Source organism: Drosophila takahashii, chromosome 3R (genome assembly GCF_030179915.1).
Source record: "Drosophila takahashii strain IR98-3 E-12201 chromosome 3R, DtakHiC1v2, whole genome shotgun sequence".
NCBI lineage: Eukaryota > Metazoa > Arthropoda > Insecta > Diptera > Drosophilidae > Drosophila > Drosophila takahashii.
In genome coordinates, this window is record NC_091681.1 from 40,514,464 (window position 1) to 40,541,498 (window position 27,035).

Genomic DNA, 27,035 nt, shown 5'->3' on the forward strand with positions numbered 1-27,035 from the left:
AAACTAAAACCGAGCACACACAAAAAATATTTCCCAATTAGGGCCCCGTGAGTGAAAGGTGAAAGCAATTTGTGGCCTCAAAGGTGAAGTGTTTGGCAAAGTCGAAGGGGAAGAGGAAAGTGCAACAATCGAATTAATTGGCAGCCCGTATCGAACAATCGATGGCAAATGTAATTTCCAATATCATTAAGCCAGGTAAGCCAATTTAAGGCTACGGTGAAGAGAATGTGGTCCATTTTTTTCTAGCTCGCTTTGTGATATAAATGAAGGGACTTTTTCCCCACTGCCTGCCGTAATTCAGAAACTTTGTCAACGTTTTTACCCCTAGCCAAAGTAAACTCAATTAACTTTTTGCCGCTACAGTGCCACAATAAACAATTTTTTCACCTTTCGCCTGAGCCTTAGCGAGAATCGCAATTACGCAAGATAACAGTCAAGTGCAGATCTCCTCTCTTTCATTCATATATAAATGGCTTAGAAAATGTAAACTGTAAAGTAGAATGGTCGTTGTATTTGTCATGGCGGTCTGTGGCCCTAGCCTGAGTCACGGCCAGAGCTAGCCGACATTAACCAAGATTTGTTGCCGCTTATGGTGAGGCGTTTGTCAGGGTTCTTGCTGCTTCTTTTAATTAAAAAAGTTCAAGTCGGATGCAATTAGCGGGAGTAGAGGCGAAAATGCAAGGCGACTCCTAAATTATGAGCATTGTGGGGAGTTTAAGCAAACGCTGGCAAAAAATTACTACGTAAACTGATGTTATTTAGTTTTATCACACAAAATTGTAATGCTATGAAATGCTACACAACAAGTAAATACTTCCATTTAAATTTTTTGGACTTCGTTAAATTTTGTTTATCCAATAAGATATAAGATCGAATAACGTTTTTTATATCTGAGAGTGGTCTAATTAGTCTGGCAAAATTTTAGCCAGCTACAATGAAATGACTAATTTGAAGCATGGTGTAAATAGTTGATAGACTTACCAGGGAAAAACATATTGAAATTGCACCACTCAGAGAGTGTAGTTGACTCCGTGTTCTTTGTTCTAGTATGTAAAAAAGGGATAAATGCCATCAAGGATGAGCTCACAAACCCACGCCCGTACCCGCACTCCTAAAAAAGAAGGTACTCCCAGTCTCACAACAGTGTCCGTTAAAATATGCAAAGCAAAGGAGCACGCATAAGACAGAGAACGGCATAAGAGAGATATACTGAGACTCGAGAGCCAACACCTATGCATAAATAATGAAAACACACACGGGGAAACACTCGTCCACGCGCACCCACTCCCTCAGAGATCCGGATGCAATGTTTGCTGCTGACGGCTTACATGTTAAAAGCGTCAGCATAATAGCCAAAGTAATGGCAAAAGTGCAATTGTGAGTTCAAGTAAATAAAAACTATTCAAATATGCAAAACACAATGCAAAATGAAGAGCAGAGTACAGCCGGGGGCCTTAGTGAGTGTGCATGTATCTCAAGTGCATAAATTTGCTTGTTAAACCCTGATTGATACTTCATCCTGGGATGGTCGTCTTTGTTCCGTTGAGACTCCCTTTCAGCAGCTATAGATGGAAATAGTGAGGGCCAAACAGTCGCAGAGGGGCGGACAAATATCCAGCTATTGCCGCCATATTTTACACAAAGCGGAAGTCGAGTGTCGCTCTGCACGGAACTTGTTGTCCTTTGGGCCTGTACAGCCGGCGATTTGAGCTTTGCTCATTTCATCCGGGGAGCGAAAACTATTTCAAGTTGGTTGAAAAAGTTTTTGTCAGTATTTATTGAATTCGTTTTGCTTTTGCATTTGAATTTTAACTAACTTGGCAATTGTGATATTTTTGACTTTAGAGCTAAGCATCACAGTAGTCTTATTGATAAATAAATAGCATCAACATTTTATGATCAACGCAAAGGCTTCCTTTTGACTATCGAACCTGCCGCCGATGGACAAGAGGTTAACTCTGGAAAAAAATCCTCCAACCGCATGACAGTTGGGTTGACATATGGGAAACAAAGCAACAAAGATGGATCCAGGTGGAAATTGATTAATTTTTCTAGCGCTCGTGAAGGCTTTGACAAAGCGACGAGGAAATTGAAACAGAAACTGATGCTGCAGCTGACAACGTTGTTCGTGAAGGGGATTGGGTGCAGCAATAATTCTGCTGTGTTCTTAGCCACTCGCTGCTCAAAGCAGCTTACCAGCTCGAACAGCAACGCCTACACGCATAAAAGACAACGATGACGTAGAGTAAAAAAGTTGATGAAAAAGGTTCACGCTGCCTCACGTTAAAAAGGGGAGGAAGATAGATATTTGGAAAGTGAGTGAATGGAAGGGGATAGGCCCAAAAAATGCCACTAACAATGCTCTCTCTCTTTCTCTCTTGGCGAGGTGGTGATAGGCGTGATGCAATGATTATAAAGCAACAGCGCAGCGGTAAAAACCCAGGCACATCATCCTTGTATGCATCCTCGTGTAATGTATTTTTTTTTTGGTTTTTGCATGCTCCTGTATTGGCACTTTAGCTGGAGCCCGTGAATTGAACAGTTATTGACACACAAGAGCAGCAAATTGAAAAATTTTGCACCACCAACAATTTCATATATGCTCATGATTACGACCAGAAGGCAAGCAGTTCTTGCACCTTGTAAACCCGTATCCCTTGTATAGCTTTTACATTTCGTACCCTTTTAGAAGACAAGATTATTATATTCTTAAGTTTCTAACCCGTATACATATACATATACATATAACATACCGCAGCGTTCAAAGGTAATATGTTAAGATTTGATTTAAAGCAATTGTAGAAATTAAGGTAATCGATTTTAAAAAATATATGTGTAAGCCTAGAAATTTTCACGAAGTACGGTAAATGTACACAAAAAAGCTTTAATCGTTATTTTAAAATGTTGTCAGGGTATTCCAAAAGAAGACTTAAAAAATGCTCACTTTTTGAAGAGCATCACACCTTTTGGGACTCATCATTGTCGCTATTGTTGTCGTTCTTCCCTTCGCTGGCAATTTCCCCCGCGGTGGCATCCTGACGAGCAGAACCGCTCAAAGCAGCGCTTTGTGCGTGGCCGGGTGGGCGTGTATTAGGGCTCGCATTCAATAGTTGGCGAGGACTTCGTTTTTATGTGTTATTGCATATTTCTGCTTTATAATGCAGGCTTCCAGACCTCGTACGGGTCACGCCCCATAAGCCCACCAACGCCCTCGCTTATATTGCCCGTTGAACCATAATGGGTTAATGGCAAATTGAAACGCGATTGAAAAGGGAACGAAGATGCTGCACACTTCACTTGTGAGTCGCGTAAGAAATTCGTAATTGAATTAAATTTAATGGCATATTTGAAATGCCTTTTGAGGTGGGCGCAGCACTCGCCACATGTGAAAGCATTATTCTGCTGGTCCTTTGTCAGTGCTGTTAATTTGCTTGGAGTGCGTGGCCGCCACGAAAGTGCCGTAAAGTGCGATCAAATTCAATTTTATTTTAGACTACCAAGCTGTCTTGAATGTGACAAGCGGCTTGAATGTACAATATTTTTCAAATTACGCTTATTAAATAACTATATTATATGGCTGGAAATTTGTGCTTCAAATTCGAAAACCGAAAAACCGTCAGGAACAGAGGAGATGCGAGGTGCTCCCTCAGTGAACTTGTTTTCATATTGATCTTTTTTAGGTTTCGAAACTTTTCGTTGCCAAGGTGCTTGGTATCCACCCCCTAACTCGAACATGAAAGTTTCTTTCCATTATTTTCTCTGTGCATAATTGGAATAATATTTGATTAAAAACATTTTATTTCAATTAGACAAATGGCAGAGCAGAGCAGAAGCAAACTAAACACGCAGTGTACACTTGCCGGAGGCTCATTGTCCAACCGGAGCAACTAGAGAAACTCAGGCAGAAACTGAGGCCAGAACCAAGACCAGAAGCAGCTGCTCTGTTCGCTGGAGCTGAAGACGGAGCTGTGCAACTGTTACCCAGAAGCTGTTTAAAACTGAATGGAAGAGAAAAAAACTTAGAAAAACAATGCGGGAAAAACGACAATTAGCTGGGCAGTGGAATAAAGTTAAGCATTTAATGAAATCCAGACGAGCGTGAAATGATGAAATAATATCGTAAATAAGGCATGGGGCACAGACAGCTCCATGAAATTACCATTAAGTTGTTTGGTTGATTTCTCGACTAAGAGGTACCCTCTTCTAAAACTCAATTCAAAGCTAGTGTTTACTCATACTTAAATTTATACCAATTTAAGCTTATAGTGACATTTAGTAAACTCAATATACTTACAGATTCTATCATCAAGTTCAATCGTTTGATTTTTAATAAGCATGTAATAAGACCCCGCTAAGTATGGAACTGTCGGGTGCAAAGTCTGAATTAAATGAAGGCCCATTAAGTCTACCTGCTGCTCGTGCTTTTGTTGACGTTGTTGCTTTAACAAAACTTGGCCAAGTAAATTGCCTCAATCATTTACCACAATTTGAAAAGGAGCTGAGCGGATCTGGGCCATGATAAAAGTTTCAAGCACCCTCCAATGCCGATATAATTGTCTGTGTTAATTGAAAAAGTTGCTACTGCTGATGCAGCTGTTGCTGCTGCTTAATTTGCATTAGTTTTCAAGTGGAACTGTGATTGGGTTCTCAAAGTGTCCTGTTTGGTGAGCACAGGCGAGTGCACACGAAGACAGCTGAATCACATTTGCCAGAATCCACTTGAATCATATCTAATCCCTGCATTGCCCTTCAAGCCGAACTCGACCGAAAGGACAAGACAGGACAGGACAGCCGTCCTTTGTATTTACCCATTGTTGTGTTGATTATTGGTTTTGCCGTATTAGTTGCCATTATGCATGTCCATAATATGCAATTAATTAATGTTCAATGCAAATTACAGTCGGCCAGCAACATCAATCAGTTTGAATGGAACCCATGCCACAGCCTCGGCTCGATAATCAAGAAAACAAATTCCAAATGGAAAGTCTGTTTGAAACTCTGCATAAATTATAATTGAATTAGCAGACGCAATTGAATCGATTTGATGCGAAAACTCATTGATTTACAAATCCTTTTTCAGGGGGATGGGTCCCCCGCTCGAGCGAAACAAAATTAATCTCTGCACATGCAATATGCAAAAGGCTTTAAGCAGATTTCCACCCGAGTCCAAATCAGTTTGATGCCTGAGTGCCCTCAATGGCCGCATCAAAATATTTCTTAAGGTCACATTATGGAATACTTAATTAATTGAAACTTTTGATTTGCTATCCCCGCAAACGATCTGCATTTGTGCCAAGCAACTATGTTTCCGCATTTGAATTGAACTTAACAATCGCGCCACAAGTATTGTTAGGTCAGATTGTTAGTGTTAGGAAAAGAGCTTACAAACATTCGTATGTGCAATAAATTTCCTTAAAACGGTCTTCGATTATGAAGCCATGAGCTGCTGTAGCTGCTTTAAATAAAAAGTATAATTTGAGGCTGCCACATGCAACACAACAAGCCCTGAGGCGGCAGATGAGCAGCACATAAGGCACAGGGGCAACATGTGCAGCAGCAATCTGCCTTTCCACAGACTAGACAAACAACCAGTTCTCTACTTTATTCTTAAGTATTCTTGAGTTAATTTTCCTGGATTTCAGCAAAACTACACAAAAAATATTTCAGGGGGGAGGAACAAGTGAAAAAAGATGAAATCGCGACCTCCGTGCCACATCAGCCATGCAAAACTTTTGACTACCCTTCTCTTTCCTGCTTAAGCTTGCTTTAAGTTTTGCGTACAACTTTTTTACACCGTCCCCTGCTTCAGCACACACTGGCCCCCTTTCCCACAACCCACTCTTGTTTTGGCAAACAACAAAATTATATAAACGACGTCGACTAGAATTGAACGCCTTCGGTTATTTGCGCGAAGTTTAATGGAATTTTCAACAGTTTTTGCAACAGTGATTTGCCAGCCGCAGAGAGCACAACATAGATCTCGCAGCAGAAGCAACTTCCCGACCCCTTACCAACAATACCCCCCTTTCCTCTGTTTATTTGCTGTGGTGTGTAGGCCCTCCTGCTTGCGTTCTCCTACACAGATGAAGTTTTAAAACTTTGTTTGCGCGGCCGCCAGTTTTGTAATTGACATATGCAATTTGTTTGGCAGTTGACGGGGAATAGGAACTTTCCAGTCTTGGCTGTCCCTTACCTGAAGATGAAGAAATTTCAAAGCACGCCCTTTGCTTTGCATATGAAAGCCAGCTAGCCAAATTAACGCATAACCAATTTATGATACTTTTACTCAAAACTTTTTCATTTTTTATCATGATAATAAAAATGTCATCAATTTTGAAGAGACTAACCTTTTCCTTAAAGTCTACTTATTAAGCGGAATTCCTAATCAATATACTTTTACTGTGAAATACTACTAACCTTGTGACGCGTATTATGGATCGTGGTACAAAAAATTTCTGGAAAAGGCTTATCAATAGAAATCCGTTTTCGTCGAACAAAAAATTGTAACGAAAACATGCATGGCTACCAACCTTATCACCTATTAAGTACACGATGGATCGTCTTTGGACAAACCCCCGAAAGCAACTCGTATGACTCAGTCATACCTGTTCTGTATAAGATTAAAAGGCTTTGCTGTGATAAAGGCACGCTTCATCGATTCAATTGATATGCAATCGATCAAATACCCGTCTAGCGCCACCAAAAGATACGAGTTCAGCTATAAAAGCCATACTCCACGATAGCAGAATATTCACAATCAAATCGACAACCAGTTCACTACAAGCTATCGAAATGGGTTCCCCCTTCCAGCTACTCATCGTCGTCCTTCTGGGACTTACCGTTAGTGCCACTCCGGTGGTGCAGCAGGCGGGCAGCGCCCAATTCACCTCGGCGGTCTATCGCTTCCTACAGGCTTTCAAAAGCATCATGCCTTGTGGCTACGGCAACATTCCCGTGCTGGCCCCCATCGTAAATCCCTTCTACGAATTCGAGTACATCACCGACGACTACACCGTTGTGGGCAACGTTACGAACATCCGAGTCCAGGGTCTGGACAGCTTCCAGGTTCTGAGTGCCAGCGACTACGGAAAAACTGGAGAGGCCGCCTATGATGTGCTCTTCCCCAAGATCCAAGTGCTTGGCTTCGCGGAAGTTGATGGTTTCATCAACATCGGCGGCTTCAAGCTGCCCATCCGGCAAAACGATGTGATCAACGAAGCCCTTTTCGATCTGCGCTTCGTGGGAAGCTACAGCTTCGCCAACAGCCTGACCAACTCGTCTGGCTTGCGCATGGTGGATTTCAAGCAAACCATCTATCTGGCTGGTGTGGAATTGGACAACTGGAACACTCTGTGGAACATCTCGACCAATAACTTCTGGAACCGTTGGATGAAGACCTTGCTGCCACTTGCACTCGAAGAGATGCAACCCAACATCACCAACTTCCTCTACCAGAACTTCCTCGTTCCGACGGTCAACGATCTTCTGGCCAACGTGAGCATGTCCGAGTTGGTAAACTTCTTCCAGACTCAGGCTCAACTCTGGGAGAATGCCAACTGTCAGGCCTAGGCGCCTATTATTTTTTGTATAACCACTGCTGTTGTATAATAAATTTCAAGCAAATCAACTAGATGCGTTTTATTTTTGGATGCAAGGAAAGTCAAGCTTGGTAATCCAACATCTTACTTTTCCCAAAAGAAATATGTCAAAAGGTGTCCACAATTTTGCTCAGGAATGAATTTAAATTTCCAAATGTACACCATTTCTGTCAGCTCTTGAAATGCGAACTCAAAGACTGAGCGAAAATGCATGTCCCATTTTTCTGTATTTTAATGAACTAAATTAACATAAAATGCGAGTGACAGGTATTCTTCTTGCCTCCTTCTCCGTGTCCCGAAAGGCCATTTAATTTGTCAAAAATAATGACAAGGTTTCAGCAGGCACTTTAGGGATTTACACAAAAAAAAAAATCATCATCCAAAAAAGGTCTGCCAGAACTAGCTATTTACTTTGAACTTTCCGATGTTACCAGGCCATGCCCACTCTCACAATATGTTCGCAAGATATGGGGCATTTTTAATTTGAACTGAGTAGCCGAGGGGTGTGAGAGCGGACTGGGAGATAACTTAAAAGTCATGATGGGTATTAAACGTCCAACCCTTCCTGCACACACACGCACTATACATACAAGCCTCCAGCTAAATATGTTCGCATTCGGTTGGGTCTACAAACCCTTATCAAAATATTTATATGACTTCACATATGCTAAACGCAGGAACTGTTTGAAAAGAGCACCCGGACCCCCGAACCAACCAACCACCGCTCCCGCATATATGAAAAAATGCTTAATGGCCTGTAATCTGCTTAAAACTTGGACATGAGTTCAATTTGCCAAATGGCAGCCACGAACCAAACAGAAATAACCAAGGGGTAGGGGGGTTTTAAGCTGCCCATCATATGATTCGGTTACATTGTGTGGAATGCCGACTTTTTTCAGTGCTTTTTTTAATTTATGATCTCCGCTCGATGAAAAAGGCCGGAGCTCTTATATAATTTTACTTTTAATTAATGCCCACATACACATCCATCTCAGTGGGTTTCGGCCCTTCAAGAAATGGTTCTCTTTGCACTTTAAATATTAAAAAAAAGCCATCCGAGAAAAAATAAGCAAAAAGGGTTCACATCCTGACTCGGACCCAAAATTCAATTTTGCGTTCTTTGTGCTTTGTTCCTGGGTGTGTGTCTGCTTCGTCCTTGCCCCTGCGTCCATGGTTTCCTTTAGAAATTGAATGATTCATATGATAACTAAACTGGTTAGGAAGTGGAAATGTTAAAAAATAACGTTGCCTGGGAGTGGGGCCAAAATTAATTATATCCATTTCTATGATGAAAATTAATTGGGGAATAACCTTGTTTTTTACACTTGATAGGGTATTCAGAAGGAATGAGTTGTAATTAATTTGAATAAACAAATGATTTCTGATTGTGAACAGTTTGTTTGGATAGCAAGGAATTCCTGTTAGTCGTATAAAATTGTACTTTTTGATTTTATGGATTTTTACTTATTTTACGAACATTCCATGAACATATTTGCGTTGCTTGCATAAATAAGCCGGTTAGAAAATGAATATTAATTATCCAAACTGACGTAATCAAAACCCAACAGTTTGCAGTGGAGTTAATTAGATCTTCATATACCAAGGACAAATGAAGGATCTGACAAACATTTGAGGGGAATTACCACAATGTACACATAATAACGTCAATGCGAGAGGAAGACAACTGTTGAGGGACACCGAAGCACATTCATTACTAAACCACAAACGCTGCCACAATCATTGCCAATATCGAGAACACGTCGACAGTGACGGCACGGAATTCGGTGGGCTGAAGCATTGCAAAGGAGTTATAGTTAGACAACTCGGGAAATTTGAGAAACTAGTCCACATTCGGTTCCTCTCATTGTTCGCACGGGGATATGATATACGCAACCAAACTTTGCAACAAAGGAAATATGATATCAGTAGATAATTGGAAATAAAATACCCCAATTACGCCTGCATTTAATTTGAATAAAGACCAGATTGCTATAACGTTGCAAAATAAATTAAGAGTTAATTACCAACTAGTCCCATAATACTATTGTATAAGGTATTGGATAAAAAATGCAAATATTTTCAAAGTTCAACAAATAATGAATGACATGTCAAGCTAAGTTCAGATTTATAATTGGGCACAAGTTAACAACTCCAATCTTATTCAAGCACTGAGCCGTCGGCGAAATAAAAAGTTAACGACGCTAACTAAATTATAACATAATTTTGAAGCTTAATAAGTCGAATCGCTGCCCTCGCTACTCATAATTCTTAAACTTCAATAAGCCCACCACCAAATGTGCCAGAGCGAGAGAAATCTGAAAAATATTAAGCAAACATTAAAACCATTTCTTCTTGTTTGCCGACATGCAAATCAACCGACACACACAAAATAACATGCGTATTCATAAAGCAAAAATTCAAAAAGAAGGGAGGCAAGAAGAATGGGTGTGGGGCACAGCAAAGCAAAACCAAAGCCTGCAGAATGCTGGTAGCAATATTTCTAATCTAATTTCAGCAAAGTTAGGGGAAGAAAAAAAATTAAAAGAAAATACTCGCAAACAGAGCGGGCAAGCAAAATGCAAAATGAGAAAAATAAAATGAAAAGGTGAATACCCAGGGAAGGAATGACGAAAACACAACAATGCAGCAGAGGCACGAGGCACAGACGCACAAGGAAAATGTTGGGAAAACTTTAGAGGAGTGCGGAGAACAGGAAAAGGACAGGACCCAGAAGTGCGGTGGGAGGAGAATGTCGAATGTCGCTAAATGAAATTAGAAACGCATAAAAGAATAACACAAGCTACCATGGGAGATGGGAACTGCTTACACTGAGGTTAAACTTATAAATGACACTCATCAATATGGTTTAAACAATACTTCTGGCTAAGCTCGCGATTGAATATTATGGCCGTTCAAACCGTCGTATGAACTATAGTTCTATACAATTTTGGCTAAAACAATTAAAGATCTAGCAAATAAACTATATAAAATTGTATTGTAAATACAAATTCATGTATTTACATCTCTTATCCCTTACTCGAAACTTGTCATGCACAACAGCTTACTGATAAATAACATTTAAAGCAATATGCTTACAGTTCTAAAATATATTCAAAATTATTTGTGCTTTTTTTTCTCTCTGCTGTGTTAAGCTAAGGGAGGCAAGTGTTGACAAGAGGCATTTGACTGCCCTGCAGGCTTTGATTCAAAAGAAAAAACGACCTGAAGAATCTGGCTCTGGCAAAAGGTGTAATAAGAAATTCCCGCCCTTGCAAAACAAAAAGAAATGCACAGCTACATAAAATAATAAACATAATTTCGCCTTTGTCGTCGCATTTTATTATTAACAGGCAAATGCGTTGAATTTCATTAAAAGTTATGTTCTGCTCCGGCATTGTTTGCCTTACTGCACGCACAATCAAAGTTCTTAACGTCTGCTGGAAGCCTTCGGGCGACAGCAACTGAAATTAGCAACGGAGCCCTGGCCAAGGAGAAATCTCTATGGTTCAGTCGGTGGAGCGGGGAGCGGAGTTTGTAAGCCATTTAGCTGCACTGACATTTGCCGCAGGTGTGCCATGGGAACGGAACCAAATCAAACCGACCTAAACCATGCCAAGAGGCAACCGACGGCTAACAAAGCCAACTAAACTAAATGCTAATCTTGTTGTCCGCTGACCCGCTGCTCCCCCTCTTCTTACCTCCGCCCACCAGAGCCGCCACACCGGCAGCTCCACTGAAAGCCTTTGACGCTTTCCATGGCCACAAAGCCGAGCAACATGTTTGACAAGTGACAGCCGTATAGCGCATCAGGCGGCGATTGGGCGTGGCAACGCCCCCAAGTTTCAGCATTGGCGTGATATTTTAACTACCTCTGTTCGATATCTCTGAAAGGACATACCTATAAAAGTACTACGTCTTGAGATCGGCATATACTACGATTGCATCCAGTTTTTTATAACCTTATTAAAAATACTTCATAAAATGCTGTAAAGCAGGAAGTTTAAATATGAATTTGAAACCCTTTTTCATTTGTACTTAACCTAATAAACCTACTTTTTGTGATAAATAACAAGCCAGTTTTTTTATGTGCCACATTAGCAATCGAAAAAATTGCAAATTAAAATTTAAAATTCAATAAATCCTTCGAATACCCATTCGTACATACGCACCTAGAATATTCAACGCGACTAAAGCATTAAAATGCAACAATTTGTTTTACTTGTTGGCACTGGCTGTACCCACCTCCTCCCAAATCGACTCGGACCTGAAGCACATCCAGGATGCCGCAGTGGCACGAGTGACCAGTGGCAGAGGAGCTCCAGTGGAGGGAATCAAAAAGCATTTTACGAGCGCATTTCAACTGTAACAAATGTCCCAGGGCCATTGACAGAAGGGCGGAGTTGGGGGCGGAGAATGCATTGGCCACTCTGGCAGGGTAGAAGGGTTGTGCGGGGGCAAACGCAGAAGCTGACCTCATGCACAAAATCCAAAGCCATCGACAATCGAAGGCAAAAACCACGAGAGGGGATGTATTGGTGGAAATGCGAGGGAAAAAGCTAAAGTCTGGCTGATACTCCACAGCGAAAAAATTTGTACCCGATTTTACATTTTACAGCTTCTGCCAACCTTATTGATATTTTTTATTTTCTTAAAAAATTAAGCGATTAAGCAATTAACAATGTATGTTTATGGTTAAGCATTTGGGTGGTCCAAAAAATAAAATTTTATTCTCACCCTTTGACATGGTATATTAAAGAAATCAAAAAATGTTTGTGAAAACAGACAATTTTTTTTTCTTGATTTACATTCTTGTCAGTACAAAAAGAGTACCTATATATTAAAGAAACACTGATTATTTTCGCCAAAGATTCATAACAAATTTGTGATTAAACCTCTTATTTTAGTTTCAAGTGCATACAAGGAGATTGAAAGGACGGGGTATGAAGTAAAGGCTGTCCCTTGTTGCTGAATGTTGCTGAATATTTGGGTGCGCAGGGGGTATCCTGCCATCACTCTCACATCGACACACTGCACGAGCAGCGCGACATGGACGAGACCTACCTGTGAGCGTGTCTGTATATTTAGTATGGCTCTGGGTGCAATTACCAATGAACGTAACAGGTGATCAATTGTTATAAAACTCCCAGGGTGCTTTTGCTTTTCATTATTTTCATTTCACCGTTGGTGCCGCTCTGCATGTGTGTGGGTTTGGGTGGGCGGGTGTTGCTGTGTGTTACCTCAGGCCTTTGAGTCCCCGTGGAGGTTTGTTCCTGTGAGCAGGGCCCTGCAATTTTAGTGTCGCCAAGGCTAGGAATTATGTACATGACGCGTATACTTGATTTCGCTTTTTTCGCTTTTCCCACTGCCGGGCAAGTCGAGCAGGCGATTAAGCGTGACCAATGGCTCTGCTACTTAGTTACCCTAGATGTTTATGTCGTGCACTCCCCACGGCAAAAAGTAAGCGCCAACATTTAATCACGACCAGCGTTAAACAAAGCAAGGGACCAAATAAAAAGAGGAACGCCAGTCAAGTCCCGGCTTGGCCTTTGTTTGCCAATGCTGACAGCTGCATAAATTGCAGGCCATTGGCAGGACATCGTGTTGCTGCTCCTGGAACTGTGCACAGGTCCCTTAACTGGAAAGCAGCGAACTTCCTAATCGCGGCTGTTAGTTACGGTGGATTGATTCCTGAAAGGGGCCATAGTGGCTGGCTTTCAAACCGATTTATGACCGGGCAATCACTTGATCCTCGATCCTATACATACTGACGATTTGTTAAACCTTTCATTCAGCTTAATGCACTCACTATCGAATCTATATGATTCCGTTGAGATTCGATTTGCAGATAAATTTGCCAATAAAAACCCTTCCGTAATTAATTTTGTCAGTGCAGGAACTACTCGGCATTGCCTCGTTAAGTGGCATTTTAAAGAGAGTACACACAAATTCCGGATAAGCCTGGTGCTCAGCAAACCAAACTTCATGGCTCCCAACTAAACGCATTATACCATCGGCCACCACGCACACACGCACTGCCAGAGAGCGACACAAGTGGAAGCTAGACAAACCGCTAATTAAATTAAAGCCACTTCAGAGTTGTAAACAGGGAAAGAGTTTGTTTCGAACGATTTTTTGCCCTGCCCTGCCCAGCCCAGCCACTTAACAGGCAGCACAATAATTACGCTTTAAAATGCTAATACATCAGCGCGAGCGTAATTACTTCAAACACCTTGCCACAGGTAAGCAGGCAGATGTTTTTGGGAGTTGGTGGCGCCAGCAGCTGCAGCTCCTGGCCGCTGACAAATCCCCGTAGCTATGGCAGGACCCCAACTCATTAGCAGTTCGAGTTGGCCAAAAACAACGCGCACGCAAAAATCAGGCAGAAGGGCAAAGTCAGGCCAGATGCCAGAAGCCAGGCGCCGGGCTAGCTCAGCTCCCCAAGTATGAGTGCGAGTGGCTGTGTGTGGCTGCACTAATGTGTCATGTTAAATTAACACTTTAATTTATTCCGCGTTTGCCAAGCTGCAAAGTGCATATTTAATCAGTTTGTATTTGCGTTTCCTTCGTCCCACGTTTTTTGGGCTGCGGCTGCCGGCGAGTGGAGTGGCGCCTGTCGGTAGAGTGGGGGCGGTCGGTGGATGGTTAGGACTGTCTGCCTAACGCTTTGTATTTGTATATACAACAGACCCCTTAACACCACTACGCCGTCGCTACTGAGAGCTTTTTTGTAAGCCAGTTTAATTCAGGCTTGTATTTTTAATTGCTGCGTTTAACACATAAAGGGAATTTTAAAATATGCAAACACATATCCAAATAATAGAAAATAATAACCGAACATCCCTACAAAAGCAACGCTAATTGTTCGAGTGTTAGTGCTTTTCCCAAAAAGTACGATCCATTGAACGCGTTTTAGCAACGCAAGGTGCATTACAAAAATGTAATTTTTATTTAAACAGATGGAGAAACAACATCGGAATTACTTGAAAAACAAAAATATGAAAGATTTACCCTAGTTCTATGTTTTATGTTTTAATATGACTCGTGTAAGCAGCACAGTTAATATAGACAGTAAAGAAGAAAAAGATATAAACATTAGCCCTTTGATCAAAATGTTTCTTCCTTTCAACATTTTTGTTAATTAAAGTGCAACGACAGCAGTTAAGAGGTCAATTGTTGTCATAATACTCTAGCCGTGCTGTCCGTGTTTGACCGGCTTTTATATTCAACAATCATTTTTTCCTCTGACCCTTTTGTGTGTAAGTGCAACATGTGGGTCCACAGTTCATTCAAGTGGACAATGCAGTCGATTCAAAGACCGCGCTGGCCAAAAGGCCAACCATGTGCGGGGTCAAATAGAACAGAATGTCACAGCCATTATGATGAAGGGCCAAAAGTGCTGTCGTTGCGGACCAGTAGCCATCCAGAAAACCACCTAGTTCTTTAGCTATATAATAACCTTTAAAGCCTTAAAGCCAGAGCGCATATAACAAAAGTTGACTATCTTCACATTTGTAAGCCTTCCTTTAATCTAGATCCAGGACTTAAAAAGAGGAAGGTAAAACAATCTGCCATCGAGACAATTCAGAGTAAAAACACAAGTTAGGACAGAAATAACATTTTATGAAAGCGTAGGTCTGTAAGACAAAATTTTAATGTATTGATTTATTTTGTAAAAAGAGTTTTGGTACTTAGAAAAATCGACTTCACGATTAGCGTTTTAAAAATGTTAAAATTGTATAACTTAAAAGCTCGTTTTTAAAACTAATATTCATATATTCTCGTCCGTATTCAAGTAATTTATCAGGCATTTAAGAACTTACATTCGTTTCGTTTTCCTTTTAATGTTCTCTTTATGACGAGGGTATAGTTAATTCTGCCAATTCTTGTTAGCTTTGTTTTGGTGTAGCCACGCACCACCCGCTCTATCTTGTTTCGTTTTCTAAGCAAAACACCCACGGCTCGGCGGCAGCAATTCGGTTGAAAAAACACAGCTGCACCAGCTGAGGCCTAACAGGAAAAGGAGAGAGGGAAAACTCAGTTTCAGGTCGGGACTTTTCACTTTTCTTGCGCCAATTCCACCCCCACCATCAGCCCGACCGCAAATCAACCTCCGAGCACTTTTGGCTATCAGACTGGACCGAACCGTTTCCACATCCTGAAAAGGATGGCGTGCGACTAGGGGTCGAGCCTACGCCACCAACTTTCAATTAAGTCGCACACACATCCACAGGGAGGGCGCTGGCAATGGCAATCACCTGAGGTGGCTACCAAGTAATTTACGCAGTTGAATTAATTTTCCCGTCGAAAAGAGTTGCGGTGGGGTTCAGCCCGAAAAACAGAATTACCCTGTTTCCCACCTTCGCATATCAATCACAAATATCGTCGAGAAACCTCTCCACAACCTTAATTAGAAAGTAAATCGTGACCATTAATTAAATGCTCGAATACAACTTTACCTTTTCGCATTTTAAGGTTGTTAATCAAAGCTGCTTGCAGCTGAGATTATTTTTAGGTGGAGACAAGTATATTTATATTTAGCACCTTGAGCAATTGGATAGCTTCAAGCAAGGGTGAGTTTTTCTGAGCATCATTTACACGCCATCAGCACGACTCAGCGCCTGTTAAACTGAAGCCCAGTCATAACTCAATTTGGCATGCAATTTCATGCACCTGTGACAACACGTAGTATCAGCTTCGGCACACACTTAACGTTATTGTAGCGCGTTCTGCATAGTCAAGTTGTCCTCGATGGCCGCAATTTTCTAATCACTGAGCTGTCTATTTTACAAAGTAGGAACACAACGGTTGAGTGCTTCGGTTATGTGATACTGGTAAGAAAATACCTTGAAAGAAAATTTCTTAAAATGATTGGGATTAAAAGCTGATTATTTAGGAATTTTACCACACAATTAGGGTACCCATAATTTGAAACACGAAAAAATCGAAAATGAAAATGCGTTCACAAATATACGTTCGTTTAAAAGTTATAGGTATATTAATATGTTAGCCCTTAAGATATGGCAGCCAAGTTTTTACACCTTCATAGCCTTAAGGCCTTGCCTTTAGATAGAATTTTGAACATGCAATTATAATGAAAAAATGGCTGTGGCCCAATGACCAAAATAATGATAAAATGCTTTCCTCTTTAGCCTCTTTTTAAAGATATTAAATTTCTTTGCGTCATTTCAATAGTCCTTTCTACACACATGAACCTGGACAACATACTTTCGCTCCCAAACCAATTGCATAAACAACATAAAACGGAAATTATTAATTCTTACGCACGATTTCGCTCGATTTGATTTTGATTTTTATATGCTTACATACATTGCATTCGGTATTGAATTGGTTGGGTCATTTTTTCTTATTTCCTGTGTGGCAGATAATTGAAATGGATATATTCGATTTCTATCTTAGTGGGGGCTTCAGTCGAGCGTACATCTTTTGTGGGTTATGAATTTTTATGATGGAACAACAACATGTTGTAATGGAATATATGATACGTACCGGAAAAAAAGATGAAAATGTGCACAGTAAAACCAGACACTCGCTAAGCAATAATGCGATTAATATTTAATATATTTTGTTTGTAATGTGCACATAATTAAGCCCCTCAACAATGTTATTAAAACTATGCATGAGACCAGTGAAAACTATTTTTGGTTGAGGCGGGGGGCTTTTGCATTATGCCTAAACCAAAATTCGCATATTTAATTGGGGCCCGCCAAATTTATAATTAAATCATGCGCAGTGCTCTGGAGAATTTTGGTTGTGCCAGCACCATGTGTTAATGGGTTGCAAACTCAATATCTGCACAGAATTATGCACATGCATTCTGGGATTTGATATCACATTCCCGCATATGAAAACAAATTAGCCTCGTTTTGGTTGAGTATTCGTCTCTCTACCTGACAAAGGCCATTTACACAGAAAAATTGCATGCAAAAGAAGTAATATTTATTAATTTTTTATAAACCTAAAGTTGTATGTTCGGTCTGGATTCTGTAAGTCGCCTCCAATTTAGGATCAGCTTTCTTTATTAGGTTTAGTTTAGTACCAAGTAATTATTAAAATTATTAAAATCTTTACACCTCAAATGTCTCAGAATTTCCAAGAATATATTTATTTTATAGAGCCGTTTACTCTGAAATAACCAGTAAATTCCAATTTGATTCAAAACAAGTTAAAGTCTCTCAGTGTAAAGTAAGGTCGGGCCCGCCACAGGTAGAGTCTAAAATAAACTCCGACTGTACTCGGAACCTCAGCAATCATACTTACTAGCACATCAGATCTAGTGTCGAGTATTACTCCGCTGATTGGACTTTATTGTGCCTTATTAAGGATGAAAATTATTAAACTGCACAAGAGTCCAGCAGCAGAGTCAGAATGCAGGCCCTCACGTACGGTAATTAACATAATTGGGGCAATTAAGACTTGCACGCATTTGTTGGCAATTTATCGGCTCTTGCTCACTTACACAATTGGTGTTAAAAATAATGCATTTAACTCGTTGCCGTCGAAACGACGCGGCGCCCGGATGTGTGTAGCTCAAAAAATGAGGATGTGAAAAATGACGATGCTTAAATGCTAACAGGACTGCCGGACCATGGCCATTGACCATCGGCAATGACGGCCATTGTGGGCGCACAAATGGCGCGCAATTGTACTTGGCCATGTGCTAGGACCTAACCAAATAGCCGGCATTAAAATTTAGAAAATCCTTGCCTTGCATTCCCCCATGTAAATGACCAGCACACGTAGCACAGCGTAACAGGTTAAACACTGCGCCACGTTAATTGCGTCGCTTAATTGCACTACAGTTGCAACTGTTGCATGTGTGTGGGGCAATTTTTATGCAATAACAATAAGGCTGCATAACAATGAAGGCAACGTTTTTTGTCATCCCTCCCTGGGCTCTTCTTTTTTGAAAAATTACTCCACACAGTGAGAACAGCAAAGGGCCATTTGCACTGGCTGCCACAAAATGCGGCCAAATGAACAGCACACAGTCACGGGATTGCTCCCTAATAGTTTGCCGGCCATATGCCTTTGCTAGCTTTATTTTCCCATGCACCGGAAGAAAGGAACCTTTTTTTGGCAATTTAAATAAAAAAAAAGAATTAAACTATTAAATGGTCGGATATGGCTTTAACCTATGCCTGGATCGACGGGACGGTGATAGGTTGAAAAAGGCAAGGAATTTTGGTTTTGATATCACACCCCACAACAAAGTTCTGGATCCGCCACTGCTTAAACTTAACAAATTTTCAAAGATTTAACTTTTCGCGTTATATGGCTACCGTTACCTCAAATTTTTAATGAAGGACTCACTATATATTTTTTTACCGTGCACCATTCCGGCATATTCACAATAGCTACTCTAATTGCCATACATTTTCGGTTTTTCAATGGTTTAGGCCTGGCACAAAAAGTCCCGAACCGGCAGACCAACTCACCGCCCTGACCCCGATCACGGCCATATCCTGCCTTGTTTGTGGCCAATGGTCAGCAGCGGCAGAACAGAGCAGAGTACCAGAGGAGCAGCCATGACATTCTCAATGCCCACTTCCCGAGATTGGTCATGGGTCTCTTCGGGCATATGACTTGTGTGCCCAATTGTGCATGCAAAAAACGAACATTTAAGTTAATTTTTGGTTACGCAAATTGCACAACTTTGTCAAATGATTAATTCCGGTACGATTTCTATGGGTGTGGTTACGACATGGCAGTTCGGAGGCAACTGGCCTTGTGTTTATCCTTGGAGTTTTTATGGTTGGTTTTGTGGTTGCCCTACGGGTGGGCTAAATAGAATTGACTCGGAGTTAAAGAAAAAGAACAAATTCGATGTATCGGTTACCATATGGATTCGAAAAATTCCTGCTACGAAAGGTGATCCAAGGAGCCAATATTTTGGAGGTAAACTTTTTATCTTTTTATACGTTTTTGTGCTTTTTGTTGTATGATTGTCTGAACGGGATAGATACTACTATATTGCTTTAAAGTACAATTATGAACAACCTTATAAAATGAAATGTGCCGAAGAAAAAGAGATGCCACAATCAAAACTAATTCGATATTCCTCAGTTGTGGAACGGGCCACCAACGGGTTAATTCCAGAAGCCGAGCCCAACCAAAGGCCGAATTGCAGTTCGGTGCATTCACTGCCCTACCGCACCATCCCATTCTGATGGCTGCCGTGCAAAGGACTCGGCATTTTGTCTAATTTAAATTAATATTATGCCAAGCTGCAGCAGTGCCTGCCCCAGGCATTTTGGCTTTGTCCTCTGGTCCTTTTTGGACCAGACAGCCCATTGGCCATTGTTCGCCGGCCACGCAAATTGAAATTGAAACTGCAACCGGATGTAATTGGGCTTGCGTATGTACGTTCTGTTCGGTCCGGCTCGCTTAGGTCTGTCTGTTGATAATATCATTGATAGCTTTTGCCACAATTTGTAACCACAATAAGTTGTTGCTGGTCACAGTTGGAGCGGCAAAAAAGGGCTATGCGTGCGCCTGTGTGTGGCGAATGGCAACTGGAAATTGGAAATTTTAAGCTGCCTTTATCTGCTGAATGGCTTGTTGATTATTACCGAAGCTGGCAAATGGATTTGCAGTTGCTTCATTTGTGGAAATTAATGAACCAATACACCTGACTGGCATTGTCTGGCTGCGTTGTTGAATTTGAGGTGCAATTGGCTCCCAAAGACAATACCAACTGTGAGGATAAAAAACAAGTTTGTCGAGAACTTAAAAATAGAGAATATAAGAATATAAAAAGAAAAATAACAATTCGTTAATCAAATACCTTCTCATAATATAATATATTGTAAATATATAAACGGCACTTTTCAGGGCCCAAAACTAGAACTACTTGACCAAAAAGTCTATTTATTTAAACGTTGAAACAATATATCCAAACCCGGTACATTAAGCTAAAGCGATAAAAACAAAAACTCGCCAGGACCAACCAGCGAGTTTGAAAACTAAAAAGTGTCGCAATTGTTGTGACTTAAAACTGGTTACAATTGTTTAACTTTGGTCAATAATATCACCTGTGCCAGCTGGCCCAGAACTACATAAAAGTGCCTTTAGTAGAAAAAAAAATACAACTAAAAAACGCAGGAGTCAGAAGGATTCGAGCAAAGTGGCAACTGGTACGGTGATGCAACAAGTACAAAACTGCACGTACTTACCATTTACTAAGTATTTTCTATGACTTTGTGCCATTGTTTTTCTGTTTCTGGGGTTTTTATTCTTTTAGAGGTTTACTCGAGCATTAAACAAGTGGAAATAGCAAAAGGGGGAAAGAGTCCGACCCAAGCAAGCCCAGCTGTCTAGGAACAATTGTCAACGGAGAGCATTGTTTTGTTTACAACGTGAAACTTTTGTACTTAGCTCAGGCTTTGCCAAGGAGCATTACAATGAATTTCCTAAACAGCTGAGCAATGCGGCTACTTTGCGCAACAATCACTATTTGTTTTATATCAACACCTCAAAAAAGTTAAAATATTTGTAGACTGATATTAAGCACTGGAAAGTATACTCCGAATAAGGCCAGTATATATATAGCATTAAACTTAAAATCCGAATTTTTATATAAAAAATAGAATTCAAAATGAAATAGAATATAAATTGAAAGGGCTAGTTTATGAAAGTACAAAACCGATTTTCTTAATATTATATTTTTCGTTCGTCTCACTTGAAAAACTTTAATATGTTCGTTTTGAGCATAAGCAATGCAAACACACATAAGCTTTAATTAAGTCAAACGCGTTAAAATTGTGTGCTGAACCTTGCGTTGCCCCCCGAAAAAAACTTTTCGCGTCTGTTCTGCGGATGGCAATATTTTGAAAACGATAACTGACAGTTGAGCGGAGTCTAATGGATGCGAGGGGTAGAGATTGTCATTAAAACGTTTCCGTTTCCACCCAACAACATCAGGAGCGCCCATTGTCAGTCGCCGCTGCTAATCAGAGATGATGCCAAAAGGTATTCATATGCAAAACAGAGAGACACGACGCCCACATTATTCATTGAAAATGGCAAACGGAAGGGATACCGTTCCTGTTTTGGGAATGGGTCCAAACTTTAGCGGCGCTTAAGGTAAAATATAATCAAAAGCCGTGAAAACATTTTTACACGTCATTAAACTCAAATTCAACAAACCATGGCAGCGTATGTTACAGCATCCCACGGATCGCACACACACCTTCATATAGAATCAAATGCCTGGCGGCGGATCATACATACACCCATACGTATACACCCCCCACAAGAAGACTTTTCGTTCAACCTTGCAGAAGATTGATGTGCCTCAATTACATAAATAAATTAAAGCTTCAGCCAAGTTCACGGGAAATATTTTCGGGCTTATCGACAATGGTCCTGCAGCAAGTTTTAGAGGAAAACCTGTAATTAACGTGTAATGATTGCAGTAAACACACACGTACCACCCACACCCCGGCGACACTTATGAATAATGACTTTGCGACAAGTTTCATGAAAGTTTCCAATGACGTTAGTGTATGTCTATGTACAAATTGAATTTAATTGCACAGAATAAAATAATTATTTCACAGTCGAGTATTTGAGAAAATCAATAAAATTTGATTTTCCTTTTAAAGAACAAAACCCTGGGGCAAGGTCCAGTCGGCTCTTGATCCATAAGCCTTTGAATTATTAATTTTTAAGCTTTTGCGCAGCACAAAAAGAGTGACCCAAGGGCCTTTGATTTGGCCTGTGGGTCAGTGAAGCTCAAGTAATAGGGTGGTGCGAGGGTGGTGCTCCAGTCCTATCCCTCATATGTGCTTCCACGCTTGAGTGCGCTTTTCAGACCCAAGTAGCTGAAGGGCAACATTATTAAAAAGTCCGAGAGGGAAACCTCAGCAAAAAGATAACAACATATTGATTGAAAATCACATGCATAATGCATTAATTTTGCAAACCATTTCGCTGCTTTCGTGGGAGACTCTGCATTCGACGATTCTGACTCCAAAAATTTCAAAAATAACACAAAGCTGATTATGTATCCTACCCAGACAGGCAATTTGTCCACCTGCCAGAAGCAGAATGATTTAAAAAATAAAACATAAATAATGAAAATGAAACCTAAAAAAAATTCAAAAACAGACCAAAACGTTTGCTCCAGGCTTTCTGACAAACGAAATAAAGAGAAAGGTTACTAACTGACAGATTTCCTCCCTGGTTGCATTATTTTCTTTTGAATTTTTTTCAGGCTGTCATATGAAATTATGTATTCTGCCCTTATCAATTGGTATTAAGATATTTACAAGCAATTTAAAGTTTCTGTTAAGCTATTTTTGTTAAAATTGTATTAATTACACTTCACTTAATGTGTATGGTAATTTATCCAAATGGTGTTTTAAAAATTCATTTTATATAAAATCTAGGCATTCTGCTGGATTTATGCCATCGGAATCTTTAAAACTACATTTGTATATAATAATGATCCACTTTCAATAGATTTAAAGGGTATTTTAGAATCCGGTCTAGACAGCTTTGTTGTTTTACCATTTGATTGACATTAAATTACGTCAATCGGAATCAGCTCAGTTCACTTTCCACTTTTAACATAATTGACTATAATGTTTTGACAAATTAATTAGGGGCAGCTAAATTAATTTAAATGCAAAAATGTTCAATGGAGACCACTGCCATACATTAGCTAATTACCAATTGACTTTATCAGTTTGGTTGCCTGTAGTATTGTGTACTGTTTGCTCATTGGCCTTGTCCTCGGTTTTCCTGCGGTAAAATATTTCGTTGAAAACCTTTGCGTTTTATACTCAGACTAGAACTCAGACGAAATCCATATTTTGGTAAACTGATTACATGCAAATAAAAAGAAAGAAAGAAGCTTCACTGCATCGCAAGCTTCTGACTAAAATTATAATACTCTCTGAAAGGGTAAAAACGAGCTTAGTTTTACTCTTATACAAGTATATTTAATATTTATATTTATATTTATTTAGAGTTAAAGAATTCGGTGCCATAATGATTAGGGATGCCGACTTTGAGGCCATAAAATTTGACCAATTGTTTAGTTTTCCGAAAAGTTTTTTATTTCTAATTCGATATGAAACAATAAATAAGGGCACTGCCACTGACTGCCCTAATTAGCCAGAAAATATATTATTATAATTTCATGATTCGGGGCCAAACAAAAAGATCACTCGTAGTCGGGTGAAGATAAGAAAAAAGTGCTGCCTGCGCATTTGTTCAATTTTGCATTTGTGATGCATCATTTAATTTATATACATTACGCTGGCATATGCAAATATTATTTGGGAACTGCTGCAGCTGGCCAACGGTATTGTTTGAGAATCTCTGTTTATCGCTGCCATAATATTGGTTTAATTTTTTTTGTAGTTTTCAGTTACCCAAATTAGCAAGCCAAATTTTGTGCTAATGACGGGTCAGCAAGTTTTTCTTCTAATAATGGAGTTGCTGCCAATTAACACGCCATGCACACACAGAAGCCCATTTGAACCCGCACATGCAGAAGACCGAAACAGATTTCCGTTTCCGTTTTGAATTATTCGCTTCATGGAAGGAGTCGTGATGACGTCGTCGCCACACATAAATTATTGCAAATTGTTTGCATTTAATTGCATGGCTTAGTTGGTGTGTCCTTGCTCATTGTTATGCATAATTCATGGGGGCGAGTGGGGTGGTCTTCTCGGTAGTTTGATGCATTCGCTCTAATTAACTGCAACTCATCAGCTCGTTTATCGGATAGCCTAGCAGTCATCCTGTTGATATAAGGTGTGAGGAATGGCTTACCCAGTGGTGATGCCACTGTCCCAGAGATGACAAATGGGTTGTTGGAAGGTTCTACAGGAAGAATCCTGTACTCAATTATACCTAGGGCTTTTCAACGATTTTTTTTAAATACATATGGACTCTTTTATTTGTTGTCAAAATAATACATAACACTATGCAACAATAAAATTGTACCCCGATGGATGCATTTTTTTAATTCGTTACGAATTCCCAAGTCAAACTGCCAAAAAGTTTTAAAAGTAGTAGTAGTGTTACCGCCTTGTGTTTTTATTTATCTTCTCCTGGTAATATTGTACTAGAAAAACCACTGATTTTCTGCACGTAAGTTGGTAAGAAATCACGGGTCAAGACTATTACCAAAAAAGATTTTTGGGAGATGCAAACTGACATTTCTTCCCAAAAATCAACAGAACTTAAAATTTCAAATTGTATACTGAATGATACCTGTCCACTGTAGTCCACAAAGCGATCAATGTCAACATGTCAAACACTAAACAATATTTACTTAGTAACAATCCCGGACTCATATGTATATAAATTACAATCAAACAGCAGGCCAGTTAACGGACATTCCTATTTGCATATATTCTACTTTGGCTCGGAAAAATTAACTGCTCTATTTGATACCACAATGAGTTTCCAAAACTCGGGTTGTGATCAGAGCAGCGATACGGAGCACGTCTACGGTTGGATCACCGATCTGTGCAATAAGGAGACTCGCTTTTTGGCCATGTTGGAGCTATGGGAAAGACGCAGCCACATTGACAGCCTGGGTCCCTTGCTCTGGCATTCCTTTGGAGCCGTAAGTGGTTTGCTGCAAGAGGTTGTTTCAATCTACCCGACAATCTACACGGACAACGAACTGAACGGTCAGCAGTCGCACCGCATTTGCGCAGCCATTGGACTGATCCAGACCATGGCCTCACATCCCTTTGTCGGTATTCAGCTGATGCGCTGCCAATTCATGTGTTATTTGATGCCGTTGCTTAAGATGACCTCACAATCTCGGGCCGCTGAGCATGTTCGCCTCTCCGTTCTGGGCGTCATCTGCGGTCTACTGAAATCGGACCATCCAGAGATCGTTGGCTACTTCCTGGGCACTGAATTGATTCCACTTATTTTGCGTCAGCTGGAGCTGGGTACCAGTATGAGTAAGGTTCTCTGCGCATTTGTCTTGTACCGCATCTTAGAACACGACGTAGGCTTGAAGTTTGCCAGTCGAAGGTTGGCTCGTAGACTTCATCTGATCCACACCCTGGCCAGAGTTGTCCACCAACTGACCCTGGAACCGGGTCCTCACCTCAAGCATGTGGTGAGGATATATTCCCGCCTGGCTGACCATCCCCAGAGTCTGGAGCTGATCCTTAAGCTCTTGCCGGCGCAGATTCGAAACGGCTATTTCTGCCAGGAGAGTCTGCCGGGCTATGAGAGCGCTTCACTGGAGCTGGCTGATCTCAACCGTAAGCTGAATGACAAGAACGTGAAAAAAGACCTATGTAAGAGCCTCAAAAAACTAGAAGGGTCTTTACTTACTTCTTTCTTTCTTTCAGCTCATGAGGAATAACGCACTGAAGGGATACAATTACGCTGAAATTCACACCTCGACCTTTTTAATCCACCTAATTGGCCCTACCAATATACACACATGGCCAGCCATCCAGATACTTTATGTCATGCCAAGGGTTCAAACTGTATATTCCATTACTTTTTCTTCCGGACAACTTTGGTTGGAGCATTTGAATCGGTTTTCTGGGAGCATCAAGATTGCGTAATGCAATAAACAGCTCGTAAATATTTTGATACCAATTTTCCACCGTAATCGACTCGACGGTACTTTGAATGTCAAACAATAAATTCAATTACCAATCCATAGCCCCAAAAATAAAAGCCTTTCCCGTTTTTCTAACCCTCTGCAGCATTTGGCAGTCACCCTCAACCCTTCCATCCACGTGCAATGGATCGGCCTTTGACATGGATACTCCAAACGATATTCGAATGAACAAAAGGTTGGAGCAAAGGCTTGAGCTGGGATACTGCTGGTGTTGTTAGCCAAAGCAAGCGGAAAATCAACGCACAAGGCGAAAGGAAGAGCATTACGAAAAAAAGTAAAGAGCTAACATAAGCCCAAAAAAAAAAGGTTAAGCCATTTCACATAATAACATTTCATTCCTGATCTTACACACCTAAACTTAAAACAGTACTTTTTAATTGTCCCTATTAGGTTAAAATAAAAGATTTAACTCTAAATAAGTTATTGATACGATTCATTAAAGTATTTTGATTATAGGTATATATAAATCTTTTCCAGTAGTCCAAAGCCCCATGTCAAACAAAAAGGGAATGTAAAGTTAGGCACCCCAAAGACATTTGGTGGTTCGTTTACAGGTCACAAATTGAAATCTATAATAATTTCAGCTTGACGGCTGGCGAAAGCTCAGTGTTTATCGAGGGCAGAAAGAAAGTATGGAAAATGGGTGAAACAGGGAAACAACAGCCAGTTCTGAGGGCAACAACAATGACAGTCAAACAATGCAAATCAATTTAAATTTCCATCTCACACACGACGCAGCGGGTCAGTAAAGCAACCGCAATCTCTTACCAAATTGTTTCGAGGGCTGCCGCTGCCTTTTTCCC

General features: G+C 40.4%; 1 protein-coding gene across 3 annotated transcripts; it reads left to right on the forward strand.

Annotated features, from left to right (window-relative positions):
• On the forward strand, positions 1 to 26,617 carry Pos (Poseidon). Of its 3 annotated transcripts, none has more exons than XM_070216680.1 (3): positions 1 to 195; positions 24,954 to 25,897; positions 25,952 to 26,282. In XM_070216680.1, the coding sequence occupies exons 2-3, from the start codon at positions 25,033 to 25,035 to the stop codon at positions 25,963 to 25,965; spliced, it is 879 nt and encodes a 292-aa protein (XP_070072781.1). In that variant the 5' UTR covers positions 1 to 195; positions 24,954 to 25,032; the 3' UTR covers positions 25,966 to 26,282. The 3 variants fall into 3 exon arrangements, 1 of the variants encoding a protein (XP_070072781.1); XR_011419010.1 differs by lacking the exon at positions 1 to 195 and adding an exon at positions 26,318 to 26,617 and having other exon boundaries at positions 24,881 to 25,897; positions 25,952 to 26,231; XR_011419011.1 differs by lacking the exon at positions 1 to 195 and adding an exon at positions 26,318 to 26,617 and having other exon boundaries at positions 24,881 to 25,897; positions 25,952 to 26,188.
• The last annotated feature ends 418 nt before the right edge of the window (positions 26,618 to 27,035 follow it).

Bases quoted from the DNA above. Each gene is read 5' to 3' on its own strand.
- Pos (XM_070216680.1), top strand. From the start codon at position 25,033: ATGAGTTTCCAAAACTCGGGTTGTGATCAGAGCAGCGATACGGAGCAC.